The sequence below is a fragment of the Gymnoscopelus braueri genome (genome assembly GCF_963280865.1).
Source record: "Gymnoscopelus braueri genome assembly, chromosome: 3".
In the NCBI taxonomy this organism is placed as follows: Eukaryota; Metazoa; Chordata; class Actinopteri; order Myctophiformes; family Myctophidae; genus Gymnoscopelus; species Gymnoscopelus braueri.
Window position 1 is genome coordinate 49,220,234 of NC_137612.1, and position 27,478 is coordinate 49,247,711.

At 42.7% G+C, this 27,478-nt stretch overlaps 1 protein-coding gene across 3 annotated transcripts in view; it reads right to left on the reverse strand.

Annotated features, from left to right (window-relative positions):
- Window positions 1-27,478, reverse strand: part of mtss1 (MTSS I-BAR domain containing 1) — a 745,180-nt gene that overhangs the window by 657,353 nt on the left and 60,349 nt on the right. Inside the window, exons 6-17 of one of the 3 annotated variants that reach the window (XR_013932956.1) lie at window positions 26,953-27,027; window positions 19,490-19,647; window positions 18,176-18,283; window positions 17,941-18,038; window positions 15,748-15,826; window positions 13,607-13,753; window positions 11,602-11,758; window positions 10,718-10,741; window positions 7,481-7,818; window positions 6,627-6,843; window positions 4,868-5,049; window positions 2,426-4,369 (exon numbers count right to left, since the gene is read on the reverse strand). Coding sequence is in view for 2 of the 3 variants with exons in the window: in XM_080424949.1 (XP_080281075.1) it covers window positions 3,854-4,369; window positions 4,868-5,049; window positions 6,627-6,843; window positions 7,481-7,818; window positions 10,718-10,741; window positions 11,602-11,758; window positions 13,607-13,753; window positions 15,748-15,826; window positions 17,941-18,038; window positions 18,176-18,283; window positions 19,490-19,647; window positions 26,953-27,027 (2,099 nt within the window). In the remaining variant the exon portion in view is untranslated. Of the gene's footprint in view, window positions 1-625; window positions 4,370-4,867; window positions 5,050-6,626; window positions 6,844-7,480; window positions 7,819-10,717; window positions 10,742-11,601; window positions 11,759-13,606; window positions 13,754-15,747; window positions 15,827-17,940; window positions 18,039-18,175; window positions 18,284-19,489; window positions 19,648-26,952; window positions 27,028-27,478 lie in introns of those variants that run through there. The other 2 variants (XM_080424949.1, XM_080424950.1) reach the window with 2 other exon arrangements.

A 27,478-nucleotide genomic window follows, 5' to 3' on the forward strand; every position in this document is an offset into this window, starting at 1 on the left:
CACACACACACACACACAGGAGAAACAGTACTGCATAAAAAAGCCAAAGGAATAAGGTGAATAAAATAAGTCGATGCGCAGTACAAAAAACGATAACCAAAGCATCAATCAATTCTCATTGTTATTATTGATCCCATTGTGAACTTTTGAAACAATCAAGAAACATTTTGTATCATCATTTTAATCCTTTGTTCTTTCTCTCCATCCGGTTGTAGGTTCGAAAGCCTTCGGACATATTCTCACACACTCACACACACACACACAAAGACCATTCAGATGAGAGAGTGTGTGCGTGTTTGTATTACTTGTTTCTGAGGACCATTTTCCTGGAACTCACAAGAAAATGGTTGCATTTCTTTTTAATAGAGACACGTTTCTATTAGAAAAGGATCCAGTTAATTCAGTCAGAGATAGAGTTATAAGTGATTTACACACAGGTGTCGTGCAAGCTCACAACGCGTCGCGCTGCGACACGTTGTGAGCTTGATGATGTGCAACCTTTTGGCTTACGGTTATAAATGGCAATTAAAAAAATGCCATTAATAAAATCATTGTCTTAAAATGCTGATGACCTCACAAGTATAGTAATACAAACCTGTGTGTGTGTGTGTGTGTATGTGTGTGTGTGTGTGTGTGTGTGTGTGTGTGTGTGTGTGTGTGTGTGTGTGTGTGTGTGTGTGTGTGTGAGAGAGAGAGACAGTCTCACTGCCTGTTCCTCGTTGCGTCTTCTTAGCCGATCCCAGATCAGCCGATAATTAGATTTTAGATTTTTTTTTAATACATTTTTCTTGTTCGGCTTTTTGTACAAAAATAAGTGGATGGAGAAAAGCACGCCAGTGCTGTAATGTAATTAACCATCTAATTATCATCCTCTAATTATCATCGACAAGCCACAAAAATACAACCCAGATATATAGATATATATATAGATATCTCTCCCAGGAATAGTAGAGCTAATATATACACACACAACTGCTGATGTGGGCTCATCAGGTCCAGTTAATCAATCAATAAATCAACCAATCAAACGTGAGGACTGAAATAAGCGAGGCATCCTTTCAATTCTCTCATTAACAATATAAACAGTTATTTTTTCTATCATCATCTCTTGAACGCAACTTGTATTTTCCAAACACAACTCTGGGGTAGTACAGATCATCAACACCAGGGGGCGAAATGTACAGGCAAATTACATACAGGAACAAAAATATCACCCACAACTTCATAAGTAACACTTTTATATCGTCTCTGTCGGGCAGAAAACTCTTATCTACATATTTAAACTTTTTGTGTTTTTTCATAAATTAGTGCCCTACTTGATTCTACTACAGCGTCACACAAAAGCATCAAAAGTCGATCTACAAGCTCGAAACGCGGCGCGAAGCGACCCGTTTCGAGCTTGTAGATCTGCTACTTTTGCTATTTTTGAATTTGAATCATGAAAAGTAACAGTTTTGGACATATGAGGTTTCCACCCGACAGAGACGGATATTCTTATACTTGTTCTTCATAGCCAGCTATGATTATCTAGACTTCTCCCATTTCAAAAGTTGCCGATCCACGTCGCTTGTTGCTAGGCAACACTGCCGACGCCTGTGGCCGCGATAAAGCTGCTTATTGGTCGTTGGGTCTTTGTGGATCGTGGCGTTGAGATGATTAAAGGAGCAAACTTCACCCATTTTTCAACCTTATCGTCATATAAGTGGTCCTCGCTAATGCTCATTATGAGATGGCATCATTTTGGTCTACTCACTCTGTGTCTCATTGGTGGACTGTGGACAGTTCAGAAACGTGTGGCCATCGTCCCATACAATAGGAAGGCCAATGGCCATCGTCGATGGAGATTCACAGCCAATAAAAACTACAGCCATTCTCTTCATGGGAAGTCAGCATGCTGAAATAGAAGCTATTGTTCTTAATTCAATAAAAAATAAAACAAATCTTGTTACCAATTACCAAACCTGTCTACCGATGATGTCACTGGTAGGCAGGTTCCTGAACTGTCCACAGCCCACCAATATGAGACAGAGTAGACAGAAATGACGCCATCTTGTAATAAGCATTAGTGAGGACCACTTATATGAAGACAAGGTTGGAAATGGGTGTGAAGTGCTATTTCAAGCAGTAGCCTGTTTCTTGTCCGACGAAGGCAAAGAACAGTGTTTTAAAAGTCAGAGCGGTTGCGACTATTAAGTCATGTTTACAAAATAAAAGTATACCCATAAATATTGCTAAACGATGAACAATACGGTTTTGTACCAACACCACCTTTGGTGTGACAAGAGATGAACTTTGAAATAATCGTACGGACAAAACGTATCAGTGGTTCCCAAACCTCTTTTCTTTTTTAATTTCAAGGACCCTCATTAACTCTGAGAGTGTATAAATGGAACCTAATAGAGACCTGTAATGGTCCATTTGGAACCCCCTTAAGGAACCCTGAGGGTTCCTTGGACCCCGCTTTTTGAGAACCACTTGTTCTAGAGCCTCCCGTGTCACTGTAACAGCATCGGCGGCCTGAAGACCTCAAATGGAAATAAAAAATACATTTACAGTAAAGGGCCGTGTTCACAGAAAACCTGTTTTTTTTTGTTGGAGTTGCCAGGTCCTTTCCTCGCCACACTTTTCTTATGCTTAAAGACACGTTGGAGCGCTCATCTACCCCCGCGTCAAGCATCAACATTTCAGCGCTCTCTTTTTGGCGGCGTGCTAAGAAAGGTGCTTCAAACGGAAAATAGACTTTTACGGCTCGTCAATGTCACGTTCGATCCTCCTGGCTGTGTCTGACAACCCGGTCATTTAAGACCTGACACTGAAGTCCATGTTTATGCCGTTTCAGCTAGGATATTTGTGCTAATAACGCAGCTGACAGGACATTCGAGCACCGGAACGGGCTGATAGGTTAGAACGCTGCGGGCGTCAATAAACACTGCAGCGAGAGGCTCTGGACTCGATATTCAAATATCTCCTCCGCTCATAAAACTTTATTTCTGTGGACACGACCCCTAAAAGCGTACCTTTCATACCCGCACATGGACTCAAATATTTTAACTATAGCTACGGTGGAGGTACCTGCATATCTAGATGCTGATTGGTCCACATCGGGCCAATCAACAGGCCACATATTAACGACCAGGAAGTTAAAGGCACGCTTTTGCCGATTTAACTAAATCCTGTTGTTGTATAGTGTGGCACAAAAAAACTACAAAAAACCTTATGTAATTCTGTGTATTTAGAACTTGTCTCCACAAAATGCATCCGTTTCCGCATTTTGCAAAGTAAGACACAGAAAAAAGGGCATTTGGATCCAAAATCGGCCAAGTGTCCCCGTAATAAAATAAAAACAACGTAAAACCACCAATCGACAATTGACACAGTGCTACCGGACACTCTGATTGGGTAAGACAGAGTCCAATGAAACTTTATCGACAAAGCGAAATGCAAATGCAGACAGAAGAAAAGGCTAAAAACAAAAGACATCTGGTTTGCTCGTAGGAAAAAAATAACTAAAACTAAAATCACAAATAATCTGTAAAAACAGCGTCTTTACAGAAACCAAAACCCAACTGAACTTTGGGAAGTCGAACAAACTTAAGTTCCAGCGGCTTGTGTGGATTTGTTATTGTTCCAAAGCACAAAATCTATAAACGACATGTCTCTGTGTATGGGCAAGTGTAATGTGTGTGTGCGTGGGCGTGTGTAATCGTGTGCAAACAGTACTTGACACACGTTTACCAGCTTTGCCACTGCTGAAAGATTGATTTATGCTTGGTCGCGCGACACATCGCGCACCTAAAATAGCAGATCTACAAGCTTACACCGTTGTGAGCTTGTGAGGATGTGACATCCCGTCTCATTTGTGATTGGTGGGAGGGGGCAGGGAGGGGGCGGAGCGATCGTTCGTCACGGTCCGTCGCAGTTTGACCCCTCTGATCAGCGTCACCATGTCCAGCGGGCCTCTCTCTCTCTCCACTTCTTTTTCTTCTTCTTCTTCTCGCTCTCCTCCTCGCTCCTCCGGACCTCCATCGTGCTCCGTGTTTTGCACCGGGGCGGGGTAGGGAGCCTGGGGAAGCCCAGGGTCGAGGGGGGAGCTCTGTCCCTGAGCGGCGGCGGCGGCTGGAGCTGCAGCAGGTGGGTGCTGGGGCGGTTGCAGCTGGGACTGGTGGTGGTGGTGGTGATGCAGGGGGTGTGGCTCCCTGAACTGGGGCTGTTGGTTGGTCTGCTGAGCGGGTTGCTGGTACTGCTGCTGTTGTTGTTGCTGTTGTTTCTGTTGTAGATGGTACTGCTGTTGGTGGAGTCGCTGGTTGTTTAACTGCTGTTGCTGTTGAAGCTGTTGATGGTGTATCTGCTGCTGCTGGTGGTTTAGCTGCTGTTGATTGGATGGATTGAATATTGTGTTAGCAGTACAGGTAGTACAGTCTAAAAGGTTGTGCTAAAAGGACACAAAAAGCCCTATAGGGCTTGTTTCCATTGTATTCAATTAATCAGTAACACACATAAAACATACAATGCAATAGATAACCAATACAATACATATTGGTAGAAAACTCAGTAGCATCATAACGTCGATGGAAATCTTTGTTATTATCATGTAAAAAAGCATTTGAAAATAGTGAAAATAGCCGATCTACACGCTGATAACGCGCCGCACGCGACACGTTGTGAGCTTGTAGATCTGCTATTTTCACAACTTTTGTGCTACACTCTTATATGACAAAGTAGGGAATTAATTTGCTGAAACAAACAAAAAGTTAAAATAGGGACATACTGTATGATAAGAAGATAAGACATATTTACAGAGGAAAGTGGGGCTGAGGGGGCAGAGGATGCTACTACCAATGTGTTCAATGAGTTAAACTAAGCTCACTTGTAAAGCAGAGGCTTGTTGCTGTAGGTTTAATTGTTGTTGGTTTAGTTGCTGTTGGTTGAGTTGCTGTTGCTGATGATGATTTAGTTGCTGACTGAGTTGAGTTTGTTGCTGTTGTTGCTGGTTCAGTTGGTGCTGCTGCTGGTACTTCCTCTGTTGCAGCTGTTGTCCACCACCGCCCTCTGCTGGTAGGAAGGAGGTATTGTTATTATAGTAGTATATCCCGTAGCCAGACAACTATTGCGCAATTCTCCGAACACTATTATAGTCTGGAACTACACCTCCCGAGAGCCGAGAAAGGAAGCTGTCAGCTGTTCGTAATTTCCATTGACAAAATATATATTTTAAAATAGCTTTACATTTTATTTTTGCTATTGCCATTTCTGATAACCAGCTAGCTATATAGTCTTCGATTATTTATTTTAATTCAAATTACGATTTATATTAGGACATTTTTTGCGCGACTGTAAAAACTAAATAGAAGCGGGGAGGAGGCGTCACATCCGCTTTACCTCCGGATCATTTTCAGTGCTTCCGTTGCTCCAGACAGTATGATGGAAGCATTTGAACATTGTGGCTCACGAGACTATTATTATATTAAAGGTAGGGTAAGTGATTTGCAATTATTCAAATAATTGCGAAATGGGTCTATGTTCTGATAGTGCTCGTTACTATAGAGTGTCCTGTCCATATAAGGAGTCTCCATGTCTCTCCAGCTCTTTATAAAACAGAAAAATCATTTTCGTTTCAGTTTCAGTTTCATTTCCAATTTTATCCAATCAGGATAGAGAACTCAATCAGGATATAGATTAAACAAGTGAAATTGGAAGTGATGACACTAAGGAATGAGCAGGAAAAATTGGAACTGGAACACTATAAAAATTAAGCTTAAAAATGGGTACTTTCTCCTGATTGGCTGAGATTTTGACACCTACCGGAAAATGTATTTTCTGTTTATTAAAGAGCTGGAGAGACGGGGAGACTCCTGTTACTGAACAAACACTCTATAGCAATGATTACTATCAGAATATAGTGCTTTAACCTTTTAACAAAATACTTTTTGTTTTAACCCAAAAATATCACTTACCCTACCTTTAACTAAAACTAAATTGACAACACATTTTAGTTAATTGAAATAAAATGTGTTTTTTGACAAAACAGATAACTATGTATTGTGTGTTTACAAACCCTAACTAAAAATAACTACTATCACAGAGAATCCTAGAGTTCCTTAGTTTGAGTCTTTGTCAATATTTAATACATAAGCCAAGTACTTTGGGTGGATATGAAATCTTCCCACCAAATAGTTTTAACTGTGAAAAAATAAAAACATATGCTTTTTTTCTCACCTCTGACAAATATCCTATATTACAATAAAAACAGTCAAACTAATAAAAACTAAACTAAAACAAAGCCTTTTCAAAGACTAGAACCGAGGCTACGCTAGCAAACCCACATAAAGAAATAAATACAAAAATCTTGCTATTTTACTTGTTGAAAGAGTATGAATGTATTCTATAGGGATAATATTTTTCATTATGTCTCCTGCCTATTAAAAAATAAAAATAAATAAAAACTAGCCGACGTTATTTTTTTGCATGAGAAAGTAGGGCATTCATTAAAAGATAAAACATTGAAAGTTGAAATACAGAGATACAAGTTTCCACCTGATGGCAACGATACACATTGTTTGTCAATAAAAACATGAATAAATCAATCAATCAAACAAACCAATGGACAAATTCAAAACAACAATGACCTTGGTAGTTGGGCACGGTTGGCACGGCCACAGGGATGGGCATCTGTCCTGGCACCAGCTGGTAGTAAGGAGACGGTGAGGGAGGTGGCAGGGCGCTGAGGCTCTGTGTGGACGTGCACAGCTTGGCAGCGTGCGCGCTCAGCCCCCCTCCTGCAGAGGACGGAGCCGCAAACACGTTCTCCTCGCTGCCCCCCGCCCCCGTGGCCTTGAGAGGGACCTGAGACACGGGAACACATATTCAGCTTTTTTTACTAATAGAGGATCTCAAGCTTTTCAGGCTGCGACCCCAAAATAATCATATTTGAACTGGGGAACCCCCAAAATAATCATATTCAAACTGGGGACCCCCCAAAATAATCATATTTGAACTGTGGACCCCCCAAAATAATCATATTTGAACTGGGGACCCCCCAAAATAATCATATTTGAACTGTGGACCCCCCAAGCTCACAATGCCTCGCCCTTCAGGTGTTGTGAGCTTGTAGATCGGCTATTTTTGGTTAAAGAGGTATAGATGTAGAGGGAAAAAAGAGCAGACCAAGTAAAAATTAGAAGTTTAATCTGAAACACAATTTTATACAATATAGAGGCTGCTTCATCTCTCTCTCAGGTCCTTGGCCTGAAAAACGTTGAAGACCCCAGCTCTAGCTGCTGAACCATAACAATACAGCCAAAACAATAGCTATCAGGCCTAGAGGAGACATCTTGACTCTTACAAGCTACACAATATCACGTCTTACCATAATGTATGATGCATGTAAAACTATCAAGAAAGGGGAATACTCAAGTAATGCACTTTGAACTCGAGTGCAATACTTGGGTAAAAGTATTTAAGTTACTTTCCCACCACTGACCTGGGGCGTGCAGATGGGGATGGGAACCCCGCCGCTGATCGTCCCGCGCCGATAGGCCGCTTTGGACTGCGGCTTCCGCCGGATGGTGGCCGTGTGGGACTGCGAGTGGTGCAGGCCGCCGCCCATCCGCTCGGGCTCGGCCAATAGGCTGACGGTGGAGGCGGGCCGCTTGGACTGCATCAGCTTGCGGTACTGGAAGCTCAGGTCAGAGTTGCGGGGGATGGTGGAGGACTTGTCGAAGTCCGATTGGCCCGCGCCGCTGTTGCTGTGGAGACGCATGTGGTGCAGGGAGATGGAGTCACCGTCTCCTCCGCGGAGAGAGATGGACTCATAGTCCACTGGAGGGAGAGAGAGAGACAGAGAGAGGTTTAGATGTGTTGTATGTTTGTTACCCAACTCCACACTGGTTTTGTTCCATAAAACAAAAAAACAAAGCAAACAAACAAAGCCTATATTATCATTTATTTGTGTCATCACTTCCAATTTCATTTCTTTAATCTGTATCCTGCGTTCTCTATCCTGATTGGATAAAATTGGTATCCTGACCTGAAAATACATGTTCTGTTTACTAAAGAGCTGGAGAGACAAGGAGACCCCCGTTATTGAACAAACAGTAACGGAATATCGATGTATATATCTACGTATTTAACAAAATAAAAAATGACTCTACTTTAACAGTGTGTGTGTGACGTGTGTGTGTGTGTGTGTGTGTGTGTGTGTGTTTGTAAACTGTGTGTCCTACTGTATATCACTGTCGGGAGAAACCTTGTACAGTATATCTGACACACACACACACACATACAGCTATTTGAGTACATAGTCCATTTTGAGAATATGTCAGAGAATATTTTCATTTGCTTCCCTATGTCTGACAATGTCTTTTTTCCATAAATCAGTGCTATTGAACACCCTTTACATCTGTGTGTTGGTAAAACATAATAGTGAACCAATGGAAAGTATTAAAAAGCACTTCTGACAAAACCAGCTAACTCCAATGGATCCTCAAGCTTTTCTGCTAAACCAGCTAACTCTACGAAAGGGGGGTGGAGTTAGCTGGTTTAGAAAACATTTTTAGATTATGTATTTAGCCGCGGACCCACCATCTCAAAATGTTTGTTCCAGGGACCCCCCAGAAGCAAAGATTTGAGTTGCAAATGTGCGCTTTAAAAATATATATTATTCAAAGATTTGCACACATTTTCAAGAGATTTACAAGCTCATAGCGCGGCACTCGGTGCCGTGCTATGAGCTTGTATATCTGCTATTTTCTTTATAGCCAAAGAAATCTTAAAATGACGACACAGATGTGTTCCCGGATTTAATGGGTTAAGTCAACACACTGGGAAGTCTGTCCCAGTCGTAATCTGTCCCTGGTTTAATCTCAGCAGGACAAATCTAATTAATGCACTGACGCACTGGTCACCAGAACAACACAGCAACATCCAAGACTTACAGGGGTGTGTGTGTGTGTGTGTGTGTGTGTGTGTGTGTGTGTGTGTGTGTGTGTGTGTGTGTGTGTGTGTGTGTGTGTGTGTGTGTGTGTGTGTGTGTGTGTGTGTGTACTATACTTGTGAGGGCCACATATCCCCACAAGTAGAGTAGAATTTGAGAAACAGACATTGCTCACAAAGACAAATGGTTGTTTTATGGTTAAAACAAAGATGTGGGGAGTTAGGCTTACAATTTGGAACGCTCTACCCTTGGCGATAAAAAATGCTGAGTCAGTTGACGGTTTCAAGAACTTGTTAAAAACACATTTGTTTCGTAAGCACGTTGTCTTATGAAGTTTTTTCCTGACCCACTTGTGCAGGTCAATGTTTTTGCTTTACTTCTTGTTGTGCTATTGCTCTTATGTGCCTTGTTTTCGTTAGTTTTTACCTCATTGTTTATATTGTTGTCCATTGCACAGCACTTTGTAACATTGTTTTGAAAGGTGCTTTATACATAAAATGTAATTACTTACAATTAGAAAAAGATTCAGGTTAGAATAAGACATTTAGAGGTTAGGGTTTTCCCCATTTTATACATTGTTCTGCGTCGATGTCACAAACAAAATAGCCAATCTACAAGCTTGCAAGCTTTTAGATCTGAAATGTTTTGGCTATTTTCAGATATTTTGAATGCCATCCTAAAATGTCCTCACAAGCATAGTAATACAAACGTGTGTGTGTGTGTGTGTGTGTGTGTGTGTGTGTGTGTGTGTGTGTGTGTGTGTGTGTGTGTGTGTGAGAGAGATAAGAAAATGCGTCATTATGGAAATGTTGGCTTTTCATCATCTGCTGAAAATGGCTAATGTTATTTTATTACTGTCAGTCACAGACGCACACATGTGCGTGCGTGCGTGCGTGTGCACACACACGCACACACACACGTCATGTATTATCATGTTAAAAACACAGACACTCTAGACCCTGATGAGCGTGACGCAGAAATGAACCATTTGCAAAAGGTCAGAGACAGTGAAGGGATGGACAGACATGCATGTAAACACATGGCGTTCTAAGACGGCAGTGGTGGAAAGTTACTAAGTACATTTCGCAACCAAATAGATGTTGGTCCTTGACATGAAAATGTTTGAGAACCACTTGTGTTACACGTCATCGTTGACTGGTTTCCATGTCTTGTGATGTGTGTGTGGTTCTTATTTCTCTATCATATCGTCTCTGTCGGGTGGAAACCTCATACGTCCAAAACGGTTACTTTTCAGGATTCAAATTCATTTAAAAAACAGCAAAAGTAGCAGATCTACAAGCTCAAAACGCGTCACTTTTTGATAGTTTTGTGTGACGCTGTAGTGTGATCAAGTAGGGCATTAATTTACGGAAAAAAAACACAAAGTTAAAATATGGAGGTAAGAGGTTTCTGCCCGACAGCAACAAAATAGTATGTGTCTATCAGATTAATGAGCTGTGAGACTCCTCCTACCAGAGAGGTGATGACAGTGGAAAACACTATCATTATTTACATGACAATTATGTTTCCATCATCATTTATCACTATCACACACAGACAGGCAGGCAGAGAGACAGGGAGGAAGGCAGGCGGAGAGACAGGCAGGCAGTCAGTCAGACAGACAGGGAGGGAGGCAGGTAGAGAGACAGTCAGGCAGGCAGGCAGTGAGACAGTCAGGCAGTGAGACAGTCAGGCAGTGAGACAGTCAGGCAGTGAGACAGACAGACAGACAGACAGACAGACAGACAGACAGACAGACAGACAGACAGACAGACAGACACCTACCATAGAGAGGCTCTTTCTTTAAAGCTAGAAGAGAATAAGGAAGAGCATTTAGCTGGAAAATTACTACATACAAATAGACACCAAAGAGAAAATGTAGAGGAGCAGAATAAAGGAGATTTGTAGAAACAATTACAAGACTAAGAATCCAAAAGTCTCCCTAGCATCCCCCATGTATCATGCAAAGGTATAGTGTGTGTGTGTGTGTGTGTGTGTGTGTGTGTGTGTGTGTGTGTGTGTGTGTGTGTGTGTGTGTATCATGTGATGTTTCTGTTTGTAAACAGAAAAGGCGCGGCGTATGCGGAGGCAAAACATTAGCCGGACACAATAGACAATCAGTACATTCATGCCAACGCTGCCTATCAATGTAATTATAAGTTTGCTTGTTTTTTGCCACCCTGCATTCCATAAGAAATCGAGGGCCAAAGTCCTCTTGAACACACACCTGACACACATCATGTGCTTAATTAGGAGAGAAATCCCCCATTCTCTTTCTTCCCAGTTCCCCAATGGATGGAATGCATTTTCTTTTATCGGCATGACAAACCTTTACACATACCGATACCTAAAACAGATTATACTTTATTTAACCTTACCTTGAGGTAGTTAATACAGCATCACAATCATTTTACCCACTTCATATGTTGGCTCTTCAAAGATAGCAGATGTGCAAGCTCACAGCGCGTCACTCCGTGCCGCGCTGCGAGCTTGCACATCTGCTATCTTTGAAGATTTTTGAAAATATATCAGATGGGGGTCCGCCGCCAAACGCATATCAATTTGGGGGTCCTTGACACAAAAAAGTTTGAGAACCACTGCTATAGTGTGTGTGTGTGTGTGTGTGTGTGTGTGTGTGTGTGTGTGTGTGTGTGTGTGTGTGTCTCTACCATGTGAGGGTATGGTATCCTCAGAGCACGAGGGGGTGGTGGTCTGTGTGCTGTAACCACTGGAGCAGTGCAGAGAGTCCCGGCTGGTCCTGGGAGCGTCCGGATTCAAACCCCCAACCCCTAACGTCAGAGCCAACTGCTCTCTGGCCGAACACGACTGAAAAGAGAGAGACAGGGAGAGACGTAATGGATTTTTATTGGTCACTCACTCCATTGTTCTCAGATAAAGTTGGTGGTTTTGTTTTATCAAATCGATAAAAGCTGCAAAATGCTCTATAAAACACATTTATAGATGTGCCTAGCCCTGAAACATGACTGTCATACCATGACAGTCATGGTGCCGAGTCCCCCTGGTCTAAAGTTGTGTTCGATTTTTTCACATTGCCATCTCTCACATAAACATAAACGTTCAGATTTCAAATATAAAGTGCTTACCACCGAGCCACGGATGTTACAAGGCGATGCGGACCGCGATGAGTACCTGTATCTCCCGTATTGTTCAATAAAAAGCATTTTAATCCCATCGCCGGCCATTTTCTTTTTTCTTTTTTTTTTGTTTTGTAATGTATCAGAGTGCAATACACCTCCCAACCATTAGTGTCGCATGGTTGAAAGTATCTGAGACAATTTGGAGAAAATGGCCGGCGATGGGATTAAAATGCTTTTTATTGAACAATACGGGAGATACAGGTACTCATCGCGGTCCGCATCGCCTTGTAACATCCGTGGCTCGGTGGTAAGCACTTTACATTTGAAATCTGAACGTTTATGTTTATGTGAGAGATGGCAATGTGAAAAAATCGAACACAACTTTAGACCAGGGGGACTCGGCACCATGACGCTTGTATACAAGCGTCATGTGAACCATGGCTAAGATGTGTCATACATGGCAATAATGCATACTGAGTTCAAACAGAGTTAGGGGTTAGAGAAAGAGAGGCAGAGAAAGAGGGAGAGAGACAGAGGAGAGCAGAGGTTTTGTCCAAGCTCATGACGCCTCCTAGTGTCCATGATGAAACATGACATGATATTGCGACACAATGAACAGTCAACCATTTTACACCTACCAGTGTTTGTGTTCTGAGAGCCAATGAATTTGAATCAATTAGCTTCTCTCAATAATGTGTCATGTAGCATTAAGTACAGATGATGAACACTGTTCCAACAGCCTCAGTGGATACAGGGCACCAGGTATTTCTGGGCACCAGTGCTGTTATTCCAAAATGTAAAAAAAAAAAAAAAATGTATGCTTTGAAAAATGGTCGGATGTCATTTTAACACATCGGGTGCCAAACACGGTCTGAACCGTGTTTGCGCAGAGTAGCGGTCCGGTGCCGAACACGGTCCAGACCGTGAAATATGTCTTTTTGTTTTTTTCGTTTTTCTCCACACGGGCGGGGCTAGAGCAGCTCTGGGAGTACCCATTGTGATCTTGAGAAGGATAGGCCAGATAGATCACCGGAAACAAAAACATGGCTCCCATCCACTTCCTGTCTATTTCCTTCTTTAAAACACCTATATCTCCGAATCTGTTTCCGGTGGGGAAAACCGGTCATGCGCGATGCGCGATCCCCCCCCATTGTAACTCGCGAGTGAAATGTTATCGTTCCAGGCTGTAGCCAGGGTCATCGCGCAACATGAATGGATGTTTTTTTTTACATGGATTTGCTCCTCGTGGAGTCTAGAGCCTTAAACAGCAAAACGCAGTCAATGGGGAGAATGCTGGCACCCAACGTAAGTTGTTATGAAAAAATGCTGGCACCCAATGTGTTAAGTACGGTATACATGATTGGAACATGTCAACTTTGTCGACCAAATCAACTGTAGATTTAGACTAAAATCTTATATTTAGTCAACTAAAACTAGACATTTCAGGCAATAACTAACACTAAATGGAATTGTATTCAAAAGACTATGACTAAAACTAAATCAAACTTAAATCAACACTGCTCACATTCTCGGCCACGCCTAAGTATCAAACAGGCTTTAGACTTAGAGGGTTTACCTTCCCAGATGCAGACATGGCTCTGGCCCTCTCAGCATGGTGGGTGTAAGCGTTGTGTGGGGGGGCTAAAGAACCGTTCTCCGCCCCGCCACTCCCACCCGCTCCGGACCACGAGGCCAGCGTATTGGTGGAGCCGCCAAGCGAATCCTGAATCAATAATGTCAATAAGATTGAAAAACAGCATCACCTGTCCTCAAGTTAAACTAATCTGATCTTTGCTGTAAGTCATACTGTATGTTTGGGTTAAAACGATTTTTATTTTATTTTAAAGATAAATCTCTATATTCTGATAGTAATCATTGCAACCCTGTCTCTCCATCTCTTTAGTATAAAGAACATCGGAATATAGAGCCATTTAACACTTGTTTTAATAAAAAACATATGACTTAAAGCATCTTTCAGGGCTAAAACACTAGGCCAGGGGTCTTCAAGAGGGGGTCCGGGGGGGTCCTCAGAGTTACTACAGGGGGGCTGGCAATAAAATAAAATAAAAATCATTAGCCAAAAATAGCCGATCTACAAGCTCACAACGCCTCGCATTGCGAGGTGTTGTGACTTTACTAAGTATTGAGGGCTTAAGTGGTTAAATGTCTGAAATAAACTAAAACAGATAGTCAATGAAATCATCTATGAAATCTATAAAAAAGTTTAATATGCAACACAATTTTATACAATATGTAGTGGGGGTCCCCCTGCTTTGACTCTCTCCAAGGGGTCCTTGGCCTGAAAAACGTTGAAGACCCCTGCTCTAGACTTTAAGGAATTAAGGAAACAACACACATACAGGGTTTGGTTTACAGAAATACATGGTGTTCCAACATCAAACAAATTACAGGAATATTGTACAGTATATATAGTGTACTATACTATAGTCTTCACAATGGCAACTTTGAGATAACAAGTGTACAGCTGGCGATAGTTGTGCTCAGATTCTCTTAAAGATGCACACACTAAACCATTTTTAAATAATGGTGCATCACACACTACAGAAATGTATTAAGATTAACGAGTTTGCCGGATCAACGCAAAAGCGGCACCTCGGTGTGCTGTGACCACATGTGGACGCAAGTGTAAACAATTGAATGGTTCTGAACGTTGTCTCGCAAAACACAAGACAAGTTATATATTATAGACATGTCATGTTCCCGATCTGTCTAGAATGGGGAATACTGCTCCCGATTGTCAAAAGGTGATGTTCCCGACCCAAAAGTCCCCCTGGTTATCTAGTGTAGTGAACCCAAGGTGGGTTCACACTACAGCCACATGACGCAACAACACACACACACTATTTATTCACCAACACACAGTCACACAAACACAGGAACTAACCCAGAGATACATGGGAAGAAGACATGGGGGATGTATATGGAGGATCGTGGGGGAACTGGTATAACGTGTATTTTTTTATTTCCTCACGCTCGTTGTCAAATCCCTGCGGCTAACGTGACCAGGAAGCACACGGCACTGGGGGGCGGCACGCCGACCGAGGCGCGAGGGGGAGTTCCCCTCGCTGAGGGAGCGGCCGGCTTCGTCGCAGCCAATCAGCAGGAAGGGGGAGGAGCGTCGCTACACATAGGAGATGGTTAGATCGCTGTGTGTGTGTGTTATAGATTTTGGTCTAAATTATAATAGACACAAAGTCAATAACAAAGTCAACCTATTATAATACTCTTAGAAATAAAGCATTTGAGGATTCATGTCCAAACAAGACTTGGAAAACATATCCATGCCTTTATCTCCAGCAGGTAATAAAGGCAACTGTAATGGTCTCAGTATCTATCAGATAGCTACAGCTCATCAGTTCTATACCCAGGTGCACCCACAACAATAAAGCCTGATTTACACTTGTCACTTTCGATCTAAAAGCTCTCAGCTTGTACAGTAGATCTGCTATTGTCGGCCAAGCGACACTGGTGCGTAACTACTTAAGTGTATATCAGGTATAAATGCACTCAAAACATGTAGCGATGGGTTCCTACACTGGATGACAGGCAGAGGTTAAATACCTGTGTGTGTGTGTGTGTGTGTGTGTGTGTGTGTGTGTGTGTGTGTGTGTGTGTGTGTGTGTGTGTGTGTGTGTGTGTGTGTGTGTGTGTGTGTGTGTGTGTGTGTGCGCGCGCGCGCATGGGAGCGTGTCTTACCTGCATGTGTATTCCATCCACGGCACAGCTGATTGAGTCCAAAGAAGGGACATGTCTCACTGACCCACACTGGTAGGTACTAGAGGGACAGACAGACAGACAGACAGACAGACAGACAGACAGACAGAGCATAACATTAGGTACAGTATAGTTCAGAGGTGAGTAAAGTTGTTCTTTCCGAGCGGTCAGTCAATATGTCGAAGTATTATGTTTTAGTAAGATTGGGCCTGCTGTTCTTCATACTGCAAACCAGCTGAATAAATCACAGATCGAGGCTTTAACCTTGTACTTTTATGAAACATCCCGAGACCATTAGGGTTTTATGGAACATATTGCTAGCTTGACCACTTCAAATGCTCTATAATCTTAAAACAATAATCGAAAATAGCCGATCTACAAGCTCTCAATGCGTCGCGCTGCGACACATTGAGAGCTTGTAGATCGGCCATTATACGTGCTTCCATAGAACAGTGGTTCTCAACCTTTTCAGACCGCAACCCCCCAAAATAATCATATTTTAACTGGGGACCCCCCACCCTAACAAGCACTTGAAATTGTAGGAGTTGAGGCATTACTGTACAGACATTTTTGTTTGACTCTGTTCCACAGATACATATTATGAAAATAGCAGATTTACAGTTGCGAGGCGTTGTTGTTTGCCTCTTTCTTTTATTATTTGACAATTTGGCCATTGTTTGACCCGTTTTTATTTATTACTTTTGATGGTCTTAAAAGTCCTTACATTGTCACTTTATTGTCATCTGGGGACCCCCCAAAATCATGTGGGGACCCCCCTGGGGATCTCGACCCACATGTTGAGAATCACTGCCATAGAAAACATGCTGGCTCCTATGGAATTCAAAATGACTGAAATCAAGTCGTGGCGACTGAGAACTTTAATCCACGTTGGGTGTGCAAATCTCCGGGCATGGACTTAAGTGTTTATAAACATACAAGATATCAGACAAGACTACCACCGGTGAGAATGAGGTCTAGAGGAGACGTCGACTTAAACACCTCCTGTATCGCTTAACCACAAAACGGGAGGATTATTTTCTTGTCACGGAAAACTCATTTATCTTCTCCTGCAAACCACCGTGCAAGCCACGGTGAATGAAGGACATTTACAAGGACACTCCATCACCCGGCTGACAGCTGACATAGATAAAAGCCGTTATTATATAGGTGCAGTGCCGTCCCGCTTATCGGGTGCCATGTTTTCGCCCAAAACACAAGGTATCATTTCGGGACAGGATGTCTTGACCAAGTGACCCAGACTAGTGGGAGACAGGAAGAGGGGAAGGCTCTAGAGCAGGGATGGGCAACTGGCGGCCCGCGGGCCGCATGCGGCCCGCACGCGGCCCGCACCGTCACTCAATGCAGCCCCAGGCCAAAATCTTTTTTAAATTTTTTTTTTGAAATCACAAAGAATAACAAAGTTATCTAAACATATCCGAAATGGTGAACTATTGCCTTCAGCCGTTCCAAACATGCAACTTTCCATGAACCATTTTAATTACAACAGTCCACCAGCTCTCGTTTATTTTAATAGAAGCCTTATTAACTATAATTCTAGTGTTCATTTTTGTATATTTTTAAGCCAAGGTTACAGCAATACTCTGAAAGGCATACTCAGGAATGTGAAGTTTTGTTTAGCAGTACAGCTGTAGTAAGTTGATAGAAGCATTACTAAATGCTAAATAAAAACAAAGTTATAACAAATAATAATAGTTAATATCCCTTATTTATCACATATGTGACTATCATGGGCTTTTTGAGTAATGGGGTACTACTGGCGAGAGTGCCGATAAACAGGGGCGTGCTGGGACCAAAATTCAGCCCTGGCATTTTGGCCCGAACCGGCCCACCACCGGGGGGGGGGGGGAAGGTAGCCTGCCGATAAACAATGCGGCCCCCCAGAGTGAGTGTGGAAATTTTGTGGCCCTCACCATCTACAAAGTTGCCCACCCCTGCTCTAGAGCAACGGTTCCCAAACTTTTCAGGTCACGACCCCCCTCAAATTAATCATATTTGAACTGGGGACCCCCCACCCTGACAAGCACTGTTGAGTTGAGGCATTACATTTAGTTTGACTCGGTTCCACAGATAAATATTGTGAAAATAGCCGAACTACAAGTTGTGAGCTTGTAGATCGGCTAGGGCTTGGTGTGTGTGTGTGTGTGTGTGTATTACCTGCTGATGCTACTCTTCCTAGACAGTGTATTACTGGGAGAGGCAGGAGGAGTCTGGTATGAATAACTGAAGTCTGAACACTTCAGGTCCAAGATGACCTGCAGACAGACAGACACAAATATTGTTAACGGATGTTAATTAAGAGTTATGTCTGGGTGTGTGAGTGAGTGAGTGAGTGAGTGAGTCAGTCAGTCAGTCAGTCAGTCAGTCAGTCAGTCAGTCAGTCAGTGAGTACCTGTTCACTAGAAGGGGGCAGTTTATTGGGGTCTGCTGTGAGGTTGGTGAGGTCTTCTAGAATAGTCTGAAGGTGGGTCACTTCTCCCAACATGCCGATCTCATGGTCCTACACACACACACACACACACACACACACACACACACACACACACACACACACACACACACACACACACACACACACACACACACACACACAGGCGCGCTGTGAGCTTGTACATTTGCTATTTCTTAGAGCCACTGTTCTAAACCATTGTTCTAAATCCTAAGAGTGTTCTGAAAAACATGTGTTGCTAAATATATATAGCTAAAATCTAAAATGACACAGATGCTTTCCCGGTTTTAATGAGTTATTGGAAACATGTATTATTATGGATAGAAATAAGTAAACAGTGATTCTCTGGCAAAGACATGGACATTGTATTTGAACACAATATGGAAAAAGTCGCACCTTGGCATGAACACAGAGATTACACACATTTATTGTCAGAACAAGTGTAGCGAAGTAATGAAACCCCTCTTTCTTGTCTTTAACATGGCTAAATACAAGGCACAAGCACTTAGTATCGATAGATTATTTGCATTGCAAAAATGATTTTCGACCAACAAGTCTCACGATACGATCGATATGTTGCCGTTTACGTATCGATGTAGTTGTATCGTTCAAATAAAAAATGTACACATCGACACACCTACTGTATCGTTACACCTCTGCTATTTAGATAGCATGTGATTTAGACAGACACTAGGTTCATTGTTTACCTAGTATCCTTGAGGCAGTACATTGTTCTCTCTGCACTCTAGTTGTGACAAGGGCTGTCACCATTACACATTTAAGTTGACGATTAATGTCACTCAAATAATTGCGATTAACGATTTAATTGTGTGTTTGGCATTGAACATTGGAACACATGAATACAAAGAAATTCTGTTTGTCTTTTATGCTTCATAATCCAAAATTGCACAGGGCAGATATGACAAATCACTTAAATATATACAAATAAATTATTGACATTTAATAATAATAATGTAAAAATAGCTTACAAAATAAGTAGATCGGCTATTTCTGCTTTTTTTTATATTTGAAAATGTGTGAAAAACGTTTATGACGATTATGCAAAAATAATTCAGATTATCTCAAATAATTAGCGATTAGACGAATATGTACTAATTTTGACCTTGTTTTTTATTGACTAGAGTTCCTGCTTACTCTGCTTATTCTAATTTTGCACTTGTTAAGTCACTCTGGATAAGAGGTTCCTGCTAAATGCCCTAAATTATACATTGCGTTGTTGACAGAATGTTGACCCACCAGTACAGGTTTAAGCAAGGTGACGAAGCTGCAGAAACGAGCTCTCTCCTCCACCAGAGCTCTGACCACAGCTTTCTTCTCCGTCTCCTCCAGCACGGCGTAACGCACGTTCACATCCTGCAACACACTGTCCAGCTGTACCCGCGCCTCACCCTTCCCTGTGGAAACACACACACACAAAGGTAGTTATACTGGGATATATACACAAAGTTATACTGGGATATATCAACTGTCCAGTGTCCCCGCGCCTCACCCTTCCCTGTGGAAACACACACGTGTAGGAACCAAAGTTATACTGGAATACAAACTCCTCCTAGTGCAAAACATCCCGTTCCTTATGCAGAATGTTCCAAAATTTGTCCAAATCTTTTGAAAATGGCCAATCGACAAACTCACAAAACGTTAAGTCTATTTTCAAATAGACTACAAAATAGGGTTTAAATACATTGGCTTTTCTCATAATAATCTACAAATTACAGTAACTAAAGTTTTCAAACAGTAGTGGCATAAAAATGTACAATATTTGAGAAGTAGTGGAAGTATGAAATGTTAAAAAATTTACATAATCAAGTAAAGTAAATGTACTTTATCTAAAGTCCTAGCAGCAAGCAGCTGTATTGTAAGGCAATGACTGTAGTGTCTGGCTGCTACCAGCAGAGGTCAGCACAACACAGTAACATACCCACACTCAGATGTCTCTCACACACATACTGGATGACCTTGTGTGTGTGTGTGTGTGTGTGTGTGTGTGTGTGTGTGTGTGTGTGTGTGTGTGTGTGTGTGTGTGTGTGTGTGTGTGTATGCGGCTGTGCGCTTGTGTGCGTGTGTGCGCACATGCGTGTAGATATATAAGAAGCATTAGGATGAGTAACAAACCAAGGGAGAGAAAACATTTGAAAATGAGAGAGAGAGAGAGAGCAATAGAAACAGAGAGAGATACAGAAATGGGAATGATCTGTCTCTGATGTGATTTAAAGCTTGTTTATTGGAGTCAACCACCAGCCATGTGAGCTTCACCAGCTAACAGTCACATGAGAGAGAACAGAGAGAGAGACAGAGAGACAGAGACAGAGACAGAGAGAGAGAGAGAAAGAGGGAGAGAGAGAGAGAGAGATCATCTCCACTGTGTCATGCACTCTTTCCACAAACACACAGAGTGGAACAAAATAGTAAACTCATGATTCACACTCAAACAGTCTTGTTAAAACACCACTTCAACAATGTGCACTCATTACTGACACATAAGATCAGCGGTTCTGGACCATGCCTATCTGACCAGCTCTACGCCGCGCATGGCACCCCCCTCGGGTGGTCGTGAGCGACGTGCGTGCCGAGGGTTGAAGTAGGTCGGTCGGACGGTTCTCGAGATACGTGAACTACATTGGACATACAGACATACAGTACACACGTACAGAGCATTTACTGCAAGATAAAACACAGTGAACATGTGGCCGGAACCAACGACCGGAACCACCGGCTCTTGCATCTCCAAAATGATTCCCCTAGTTTAAAACGTGTTTAGTTTGGTATTATCGTTTCGTTTGGAATAATAATGGCCTGGTATGTCCATTTTCTATTCTAACTCATGGCGCGACTGGCGAGACTAAACTAATTGATTCGCATTATGCGGGGAACAAAAACAATCTATGTTCCCTAGGTTCTATGTTCCTTGGAATCTATGTTCCCCGGGTTCTATGTTTCCCACTTACAACCCTAACCCTAAACCTAACCCCTTTGGTATGCGGGGGAACATAGAACCCAGGGTACATAGGGATGACCTCCTGGAAACACTCTGCTACACCAGTAAGTCTCAAAATGTGGTCCAGGTACCCTCGTGGTTCCTTGAGGGGGTTCCAAATGGTCTCTGTAACTGAGAATGTACAAATGCAACCAGATGGACCCTTAACGAGTCCATTTGGTTCCATTTGTACACTCTCAAGAGTTATGGGGGTCCTTGACATTGAAAAGTTTGAGAACCACTGTGCTACACTAAACGGAACAGAGCCTTCATGAGTATCATTGGTAACACCTGTGAGGGAAGTAAGAAAGAGGCCCAGTTTCTTTCCAATATGGCTGCTGTGCATAGAGCCTATTTCACTCAGGCCCCCAGAACCGTGGTAAAACAGTGAAGCTGCCGTCGCCTGGTGGTCAAATCTGGGATTGCAATACGTCGCACGCTTCTACCGTTTGAAACCCTACTGCGTCTGCCCGGTGTTCAAATCATCCGCATTGGAGCACCGACCTTTGGTGCTCACATGCGGATGAAGAGCGTTCTCCCGGGTGCTTCATGCTCTGGGTGAGCAACTTGAAATGAATAGGTGGGGGGCGGGGCAGTCCGTTCTCTCGATATATTCTAACTATGATTTCACTAGGATTAGTTAGTTTACTGCATTAGCTTACTCTCTGCCTCCATATAGAAAAACAAATGACAATGTTAAAACAAACAAATAAGTTTGTCAGAAACTGTTTGACAGAATGGCCTCAAAGATGACAATGTCCAAAAACTAAAGTGTCTGGGTAATGTCTTTCCAACGTTATTATTTCCACTCGTGCCGATGGCCGTTGTGGATAATAAAGTCTGCACACTGGGTCACGCTCCTTTACACCATCATTGGACGGAACGTTCCGAGCCTTCCGGCCCCTCCTCAGTCTGATGAAGAGCCTTAATGTTACCAAGCCGTATCATTGGTAACACCTGTGAAGGAAGTTAAGGAAGAGGCCCAATTTCATTCCAATATGGCTGCTGTGCATAGAGCCTATTGTATTCTACGGGCAGCAGAGGAGCATTGTTTATCCAACATGTTGTCCACCTGAACTCTGGCCATATTCACATGTTCTCTAGGACAACTGACCCACATCTGAACTGAACTGAACATGACACTGCTCTGGGTAGGCTGGTTGAACACACTATGTGTGAATATCATTATGATAAAAGAACACAACGTGCGTGCGACGTGCGTGCGTGTCTGCTCGCTGTCAGCCAGGCAGTCAGTCGTGGTGTTTCCACAACCCAACAGTAACACTGTGGTGTCTGTCTGCCTGTCTGAATGTGCTTGTGTCCACATGAGGACATAGTGGACCTCATAGTTTACATAAACATGACCTCAAGGCAGGATGAAAAATTACATGAGACAGACAGACAGACACAATGCAACACGCATCATTATTCAATAACTACCATCTATCTATAAATTAAAAAATGTGTGTGTGTGTGTGTGTATCCGTTTCCCCGCCCCATTTCCTCGACAACTGTCTGACTGATTGACTTCAAACTTACAGCGTGCATCGCCGAGGGCCGAGTGGGAAGTCGTTCAGTTCAATTCATGATGTACAGTAGTTTTTTGTTACGTTTGGGCCTGGAGGGGGGGGGGGGGGGGGCTTCCTAGAATTGAGTCAAAAGTACAACATTTGTCTTTTGAAATGTAGTGGTGTGAAGGTCATAAGCTTAAAAAGAAAACCAAAAAACAAATACAGATTAAAAAAAAATTGTTTTACCCCAGTACTCCAAGTAAATGTACTTCGTCACTATCCACCACTAATGAACAGTACAGCCTTTTATAAAAGGCGTCAATGTAAAAACACCTTGTATGAGGTTGCTCAGAGTGCCACTGTCTGCCTGGGGACATGACTGTACTGTATGTATTTCCAGTGGCTCCTAACAGGACTGTTACTGTACCTATACCCGCTCACACAGGCTGTAATCAAAAGGCTTATTCAGCAACAGGGTCTAGACCTGTGTGCGTCACACACTGATGAGGTCACCAGCGTGACTCCTGGCCAGCCTGAGAGACAGACACACACACACACACAGTACCTGACCCCTGAGAATTTTTATTTTCTGTTTATTAACCCATTCAAACCAGGAAAGCATCCGTGTAACTTTGGCTATTCAAAGAAATTAAAAATCTATTTAATCTATTTTTGAAAAATCGTGAACATTTGTGCCAATCTTTGAATATATATGTTTTAAAGCAAACATTTGTAAAACATTTTGTTCCAGGGACCCCCAGGAGCAAAGATTTGAGTTCTGAGTTTCTTTTACGATTCTGTGCCTATCGGTACATAACTCGGACGGGGCTGAGCGGGCTCAAGCAAACTTCGCAACGTTCGGCACGGAAACTTGCGCGCTTTAGCTCACTCGGTGGTGCCTCTCGTGGCTCAAGTTCGCCCCTCCGCCGCGGTCCAAAACTATACTTTATCGGCGAAAAAAAGTAGTCCGCGGTTGTTGGAAAAGTTGTGTCGATAGCGGGAGTCGATCCCTGGAGGTGTGGGTTGGGAGCACAGTGATTAACGAGGCAAGCTACCGAGGCTGGTGCTGAGATTGGGTATTCGGGCTGTATTAGAATGTGACAACGCCCACCGTTCCCAACTCTTCTAATGTAGAGCGAAAGAACCCCCGCCCAGTAGGGGGAAGCCTCGCCCCGTCTACAACTCGGTGGCAAAAGCGGGTGCGCCTCCCAGGCTAGTGCGACTGTGTGTGCATGCGAGTGTGTGTGTGTGTGTGTGTGTTACTATATTTGTGAGGAACCAAATGTCCCCACAAGTTTAGTAGAATATGGGAAATAGAAGTTGTGAGAGGACCATGTTCCTTATGGTTGAAAATGTTTTTTTTTATAGACCTTTACTATTAGGAAAAAGATTCACATAAGGTTTAGGATTAGACATTTAGAAGTTAGGTTTAGGGACTAAAGATAGAGTTATGCCTGATTTACACACTTAGTTGCTGGTGTCGCGCACCAAAAAATAGCTGATGTACAAGGTCACAACGCATCGTAGCGCGATGCATTATGAGCTTGTAGATCTGCTATTTTCCGGCTTACGGTTAAAAATGGCAACATTTATAAAAAATTGCTTTCATAAAATTGGCGTCCTAAAAACGCTGATGTCCTCACAAGTATAGTAATACAAACGTGTGTGTGTTGGTGCTCTGAAGTGGTCCTACCCCACATAATGACAGATCACACACACACACACACACACACACACACACACACACACACACACACACACACACACACACACACACACACACACACACACACACACACACACACACACACACACACACACACACACACACACACACTAATGCCTCTGGGAAGACATTCAAGTTGTCTACGACTCAGTCACAGATATAAAAACATGCACAGATTCAGACATGACTTAACCCACGCAATCTGGGAATGCATCTGTGTCATTTTAAATTGTAGTCATATTTTATACTTTGGCTATTAAAAAATAGCACATGTACAAGCTCGTAACGAGCTTGTAGATCTGGTATTTGTGAAAAAATATGTTGAATAAAGTCAATATATTTGTAAAGCGAACAATTTAAAATCTTTGCTCGGGGGGGGGGGGGGGGGGGGGGTAGGCTTACAGTTAGGACAAATATTCATGTTACGATTAGAATTGCACGTTTAGAGGTTAGGTTTAAGGTTGGAGTCATGCCTGCAGATCTACAATCTCACAACGTGTCCTGAGCGTGTGTAGATCTGCTATTTTCGGCGTCTAACACTGGTGTGCAAAAATAAATATATTTAAATGGCATTCATAAATTGTGAAACGTTGATGTCCTCAAAAGTATAGTAATACAAACGTGTGTGTGTGTGTGTGTGTGTGCGCGCACGCGCGTGTGTGTAGATGTGTCATGTCATCATTATGTGGTCGCTGGTGGCCAACAATAGAACATGACTGAGCACTTTCACTCTCTATACTTCTCCTCACTCTCTCTCTCTCACTGTGTCTCTCTCTGCGTCTCCGTCTCTCTCTGTGTGTGTGTCTCTCCCTCTCTGTGCATCTCTCTCTCTGTATCTCTCTCTCTATCTCTGTATCTCTCTCTCGCTGTGCGTCTCTCTCTCTCTCCCTCTCTCTCTCTCCCTCTCTCTAAACATATGAACTTTAGCAGAGAGAGAGAGAGAGGCAGAAACAGAGAAGAGAGAATAACAGAGATGTTTGGATGAGAACATGTCCAGAGATGTTTACACCACATCACACACTCCGCTGTGGCTGGACCTGCCCTCTTCTCTCTGTGTGTGTGTGTGTGTGTGTGTGTGTGTGTGTGTGTGTGTGTGTGTGTGTGTGTGTGTGTGTGTGTGTGTGTGTGGGGGGGGGGGGGGTGGTGTGTGGGTTTGCGTGTGCTTTCAACTGCTTTGATTATGGGATGGCCATGCCAGGTGGTACCATGGCAACAGCAGGGTGTGTCACACAACCCCCCAAAAACACAATAAAACACAATGAAGACGGACTTCCCATCAGCCACTGGGCCACACCCAGTGGCTGATGGGAACTTTGGGTTGTCATGGCGATGGAGCAGGTAAGACAACACAGCTAACCCTGCTTGTTTAACTACAGCAGTGGTTCTCACAGCGGGGTCCTCTGCTATTCAAATACCAGATATACAAGCTCACTCTTAAAGGCATACTAGGTAACGTTTTCAACAAAACTAAAGTTAAATTGTATATCTTTTGTGAGTGGCAAAAGTTTCACAACACCCACTCCATGAATTTCACCCCCGGAAGCCTTTTATTTATATATTTTATATTGAACGTGGACTGGGGGGACTTTCCCGGGGAAATGACGTCATCTGGCCGGAAAACGGAGGTGGAAATGCACTGGTTTCCTGTTTGGCCAGGAACTACTGCAACGGTTTCCTGTTTGGCCAGGAACTATCGCGCTAATAACAAAAAGGAACCTCACGCTGATTTTAAGAGAATGTAGGATTAGAAGATCGAAAAAGAACAGAAAAAGAAAGCACAGCTCATGGTAACTAATGCTCCACTGGCTAAGAGAAACGATCCGTAGATAGTATAAAACAATTAAAAGATCGCTTTTTGAAACGCTTCCGGCTTCCGGTGAAAACGAATGGAATTCTGGGTAATCGAGGATTACGGAAATTGTATGCAGTGACGGTAGTGACCAGCAGAGGTTGCTAAAAATCGTTAGTTGTGAATTTGCATTGTACAACTTTAAGTGAATGTGTGTGTAAATGTGTGTTTGAATGCGTGTGTGTGTGTGTGGGTGTGTGTGGGGGTGTGTGTGGGTGTGTGTGTGTGTGTGTGTGTGTGTGTGTGTGTGTGTGTGTGTGTGTGTGTGTGTGTGTGTGTGTGTGTGTGTGTGTGTGTGTGTGTGTGTGAATGTGTGTGCGTGTGTGTGAGAGAGTGGGTGGGTAAATAAAATATTCAACATATATGGTCATGTTGGAAAGCAGCATTGTGATTAATAATTAAAATAAAGACATTTAGAGACAATAATGTCAATGTTATCTCACATTAACATCGTATCATAAAATAAGAGGAGAGAAACAGAGGGAAAGCTGAGAGGGAGACAGTGTAGGACAGACAGTAGGGAAGCTGAGACAGTATAGGAGAGTGTGTGCAATACTGAGGAGAGACATCTCTCATATGATCTGACCCTAGACCAGCAGGATATCAACCACTACTGTACATCCATGCTTAGTTCCTTACCTTTCTTCACCTTCTTCTGTAGTTTAATGGTGTCTGACGACTTCTTTTTAATGTCTGCCCTGGCCTTCTTATACTCTGAGAGAGAGGAGAGAGGAGAGAGAGAGATCTAATTAGGGGACATTAGGGGTGCAACAGTAAATCTTATAAGAGTAATCAATAATAGATTTTTAGCAAATATTTGGGGGGAAATGATTCCAATTTAGCTTTTTTTTCCTCCATTCATTTTCTTCTCCAAATTTGCTTCATGATATATATATATATATATACAAAATTATATAAAAAAAGAAGTGCATCCTCGATTATTCAATTAATCGAAAAAGTCATCAATAGACTAAAGAAAATAATACATAGTTTCAGCCCTAAGAGAAATGTGTAGAATAGTGGTTGTTTCATTGCATGTACTGGTATTAGTAGAGGAGTGCTGTTTTAAGAGATTCACCCAGATTGATTTTGCGTACAAATGAACATGTGCAGACACATTTAGAGTGATGCATCAGAGTGCAACACATTCACAGTGGAACAAAAC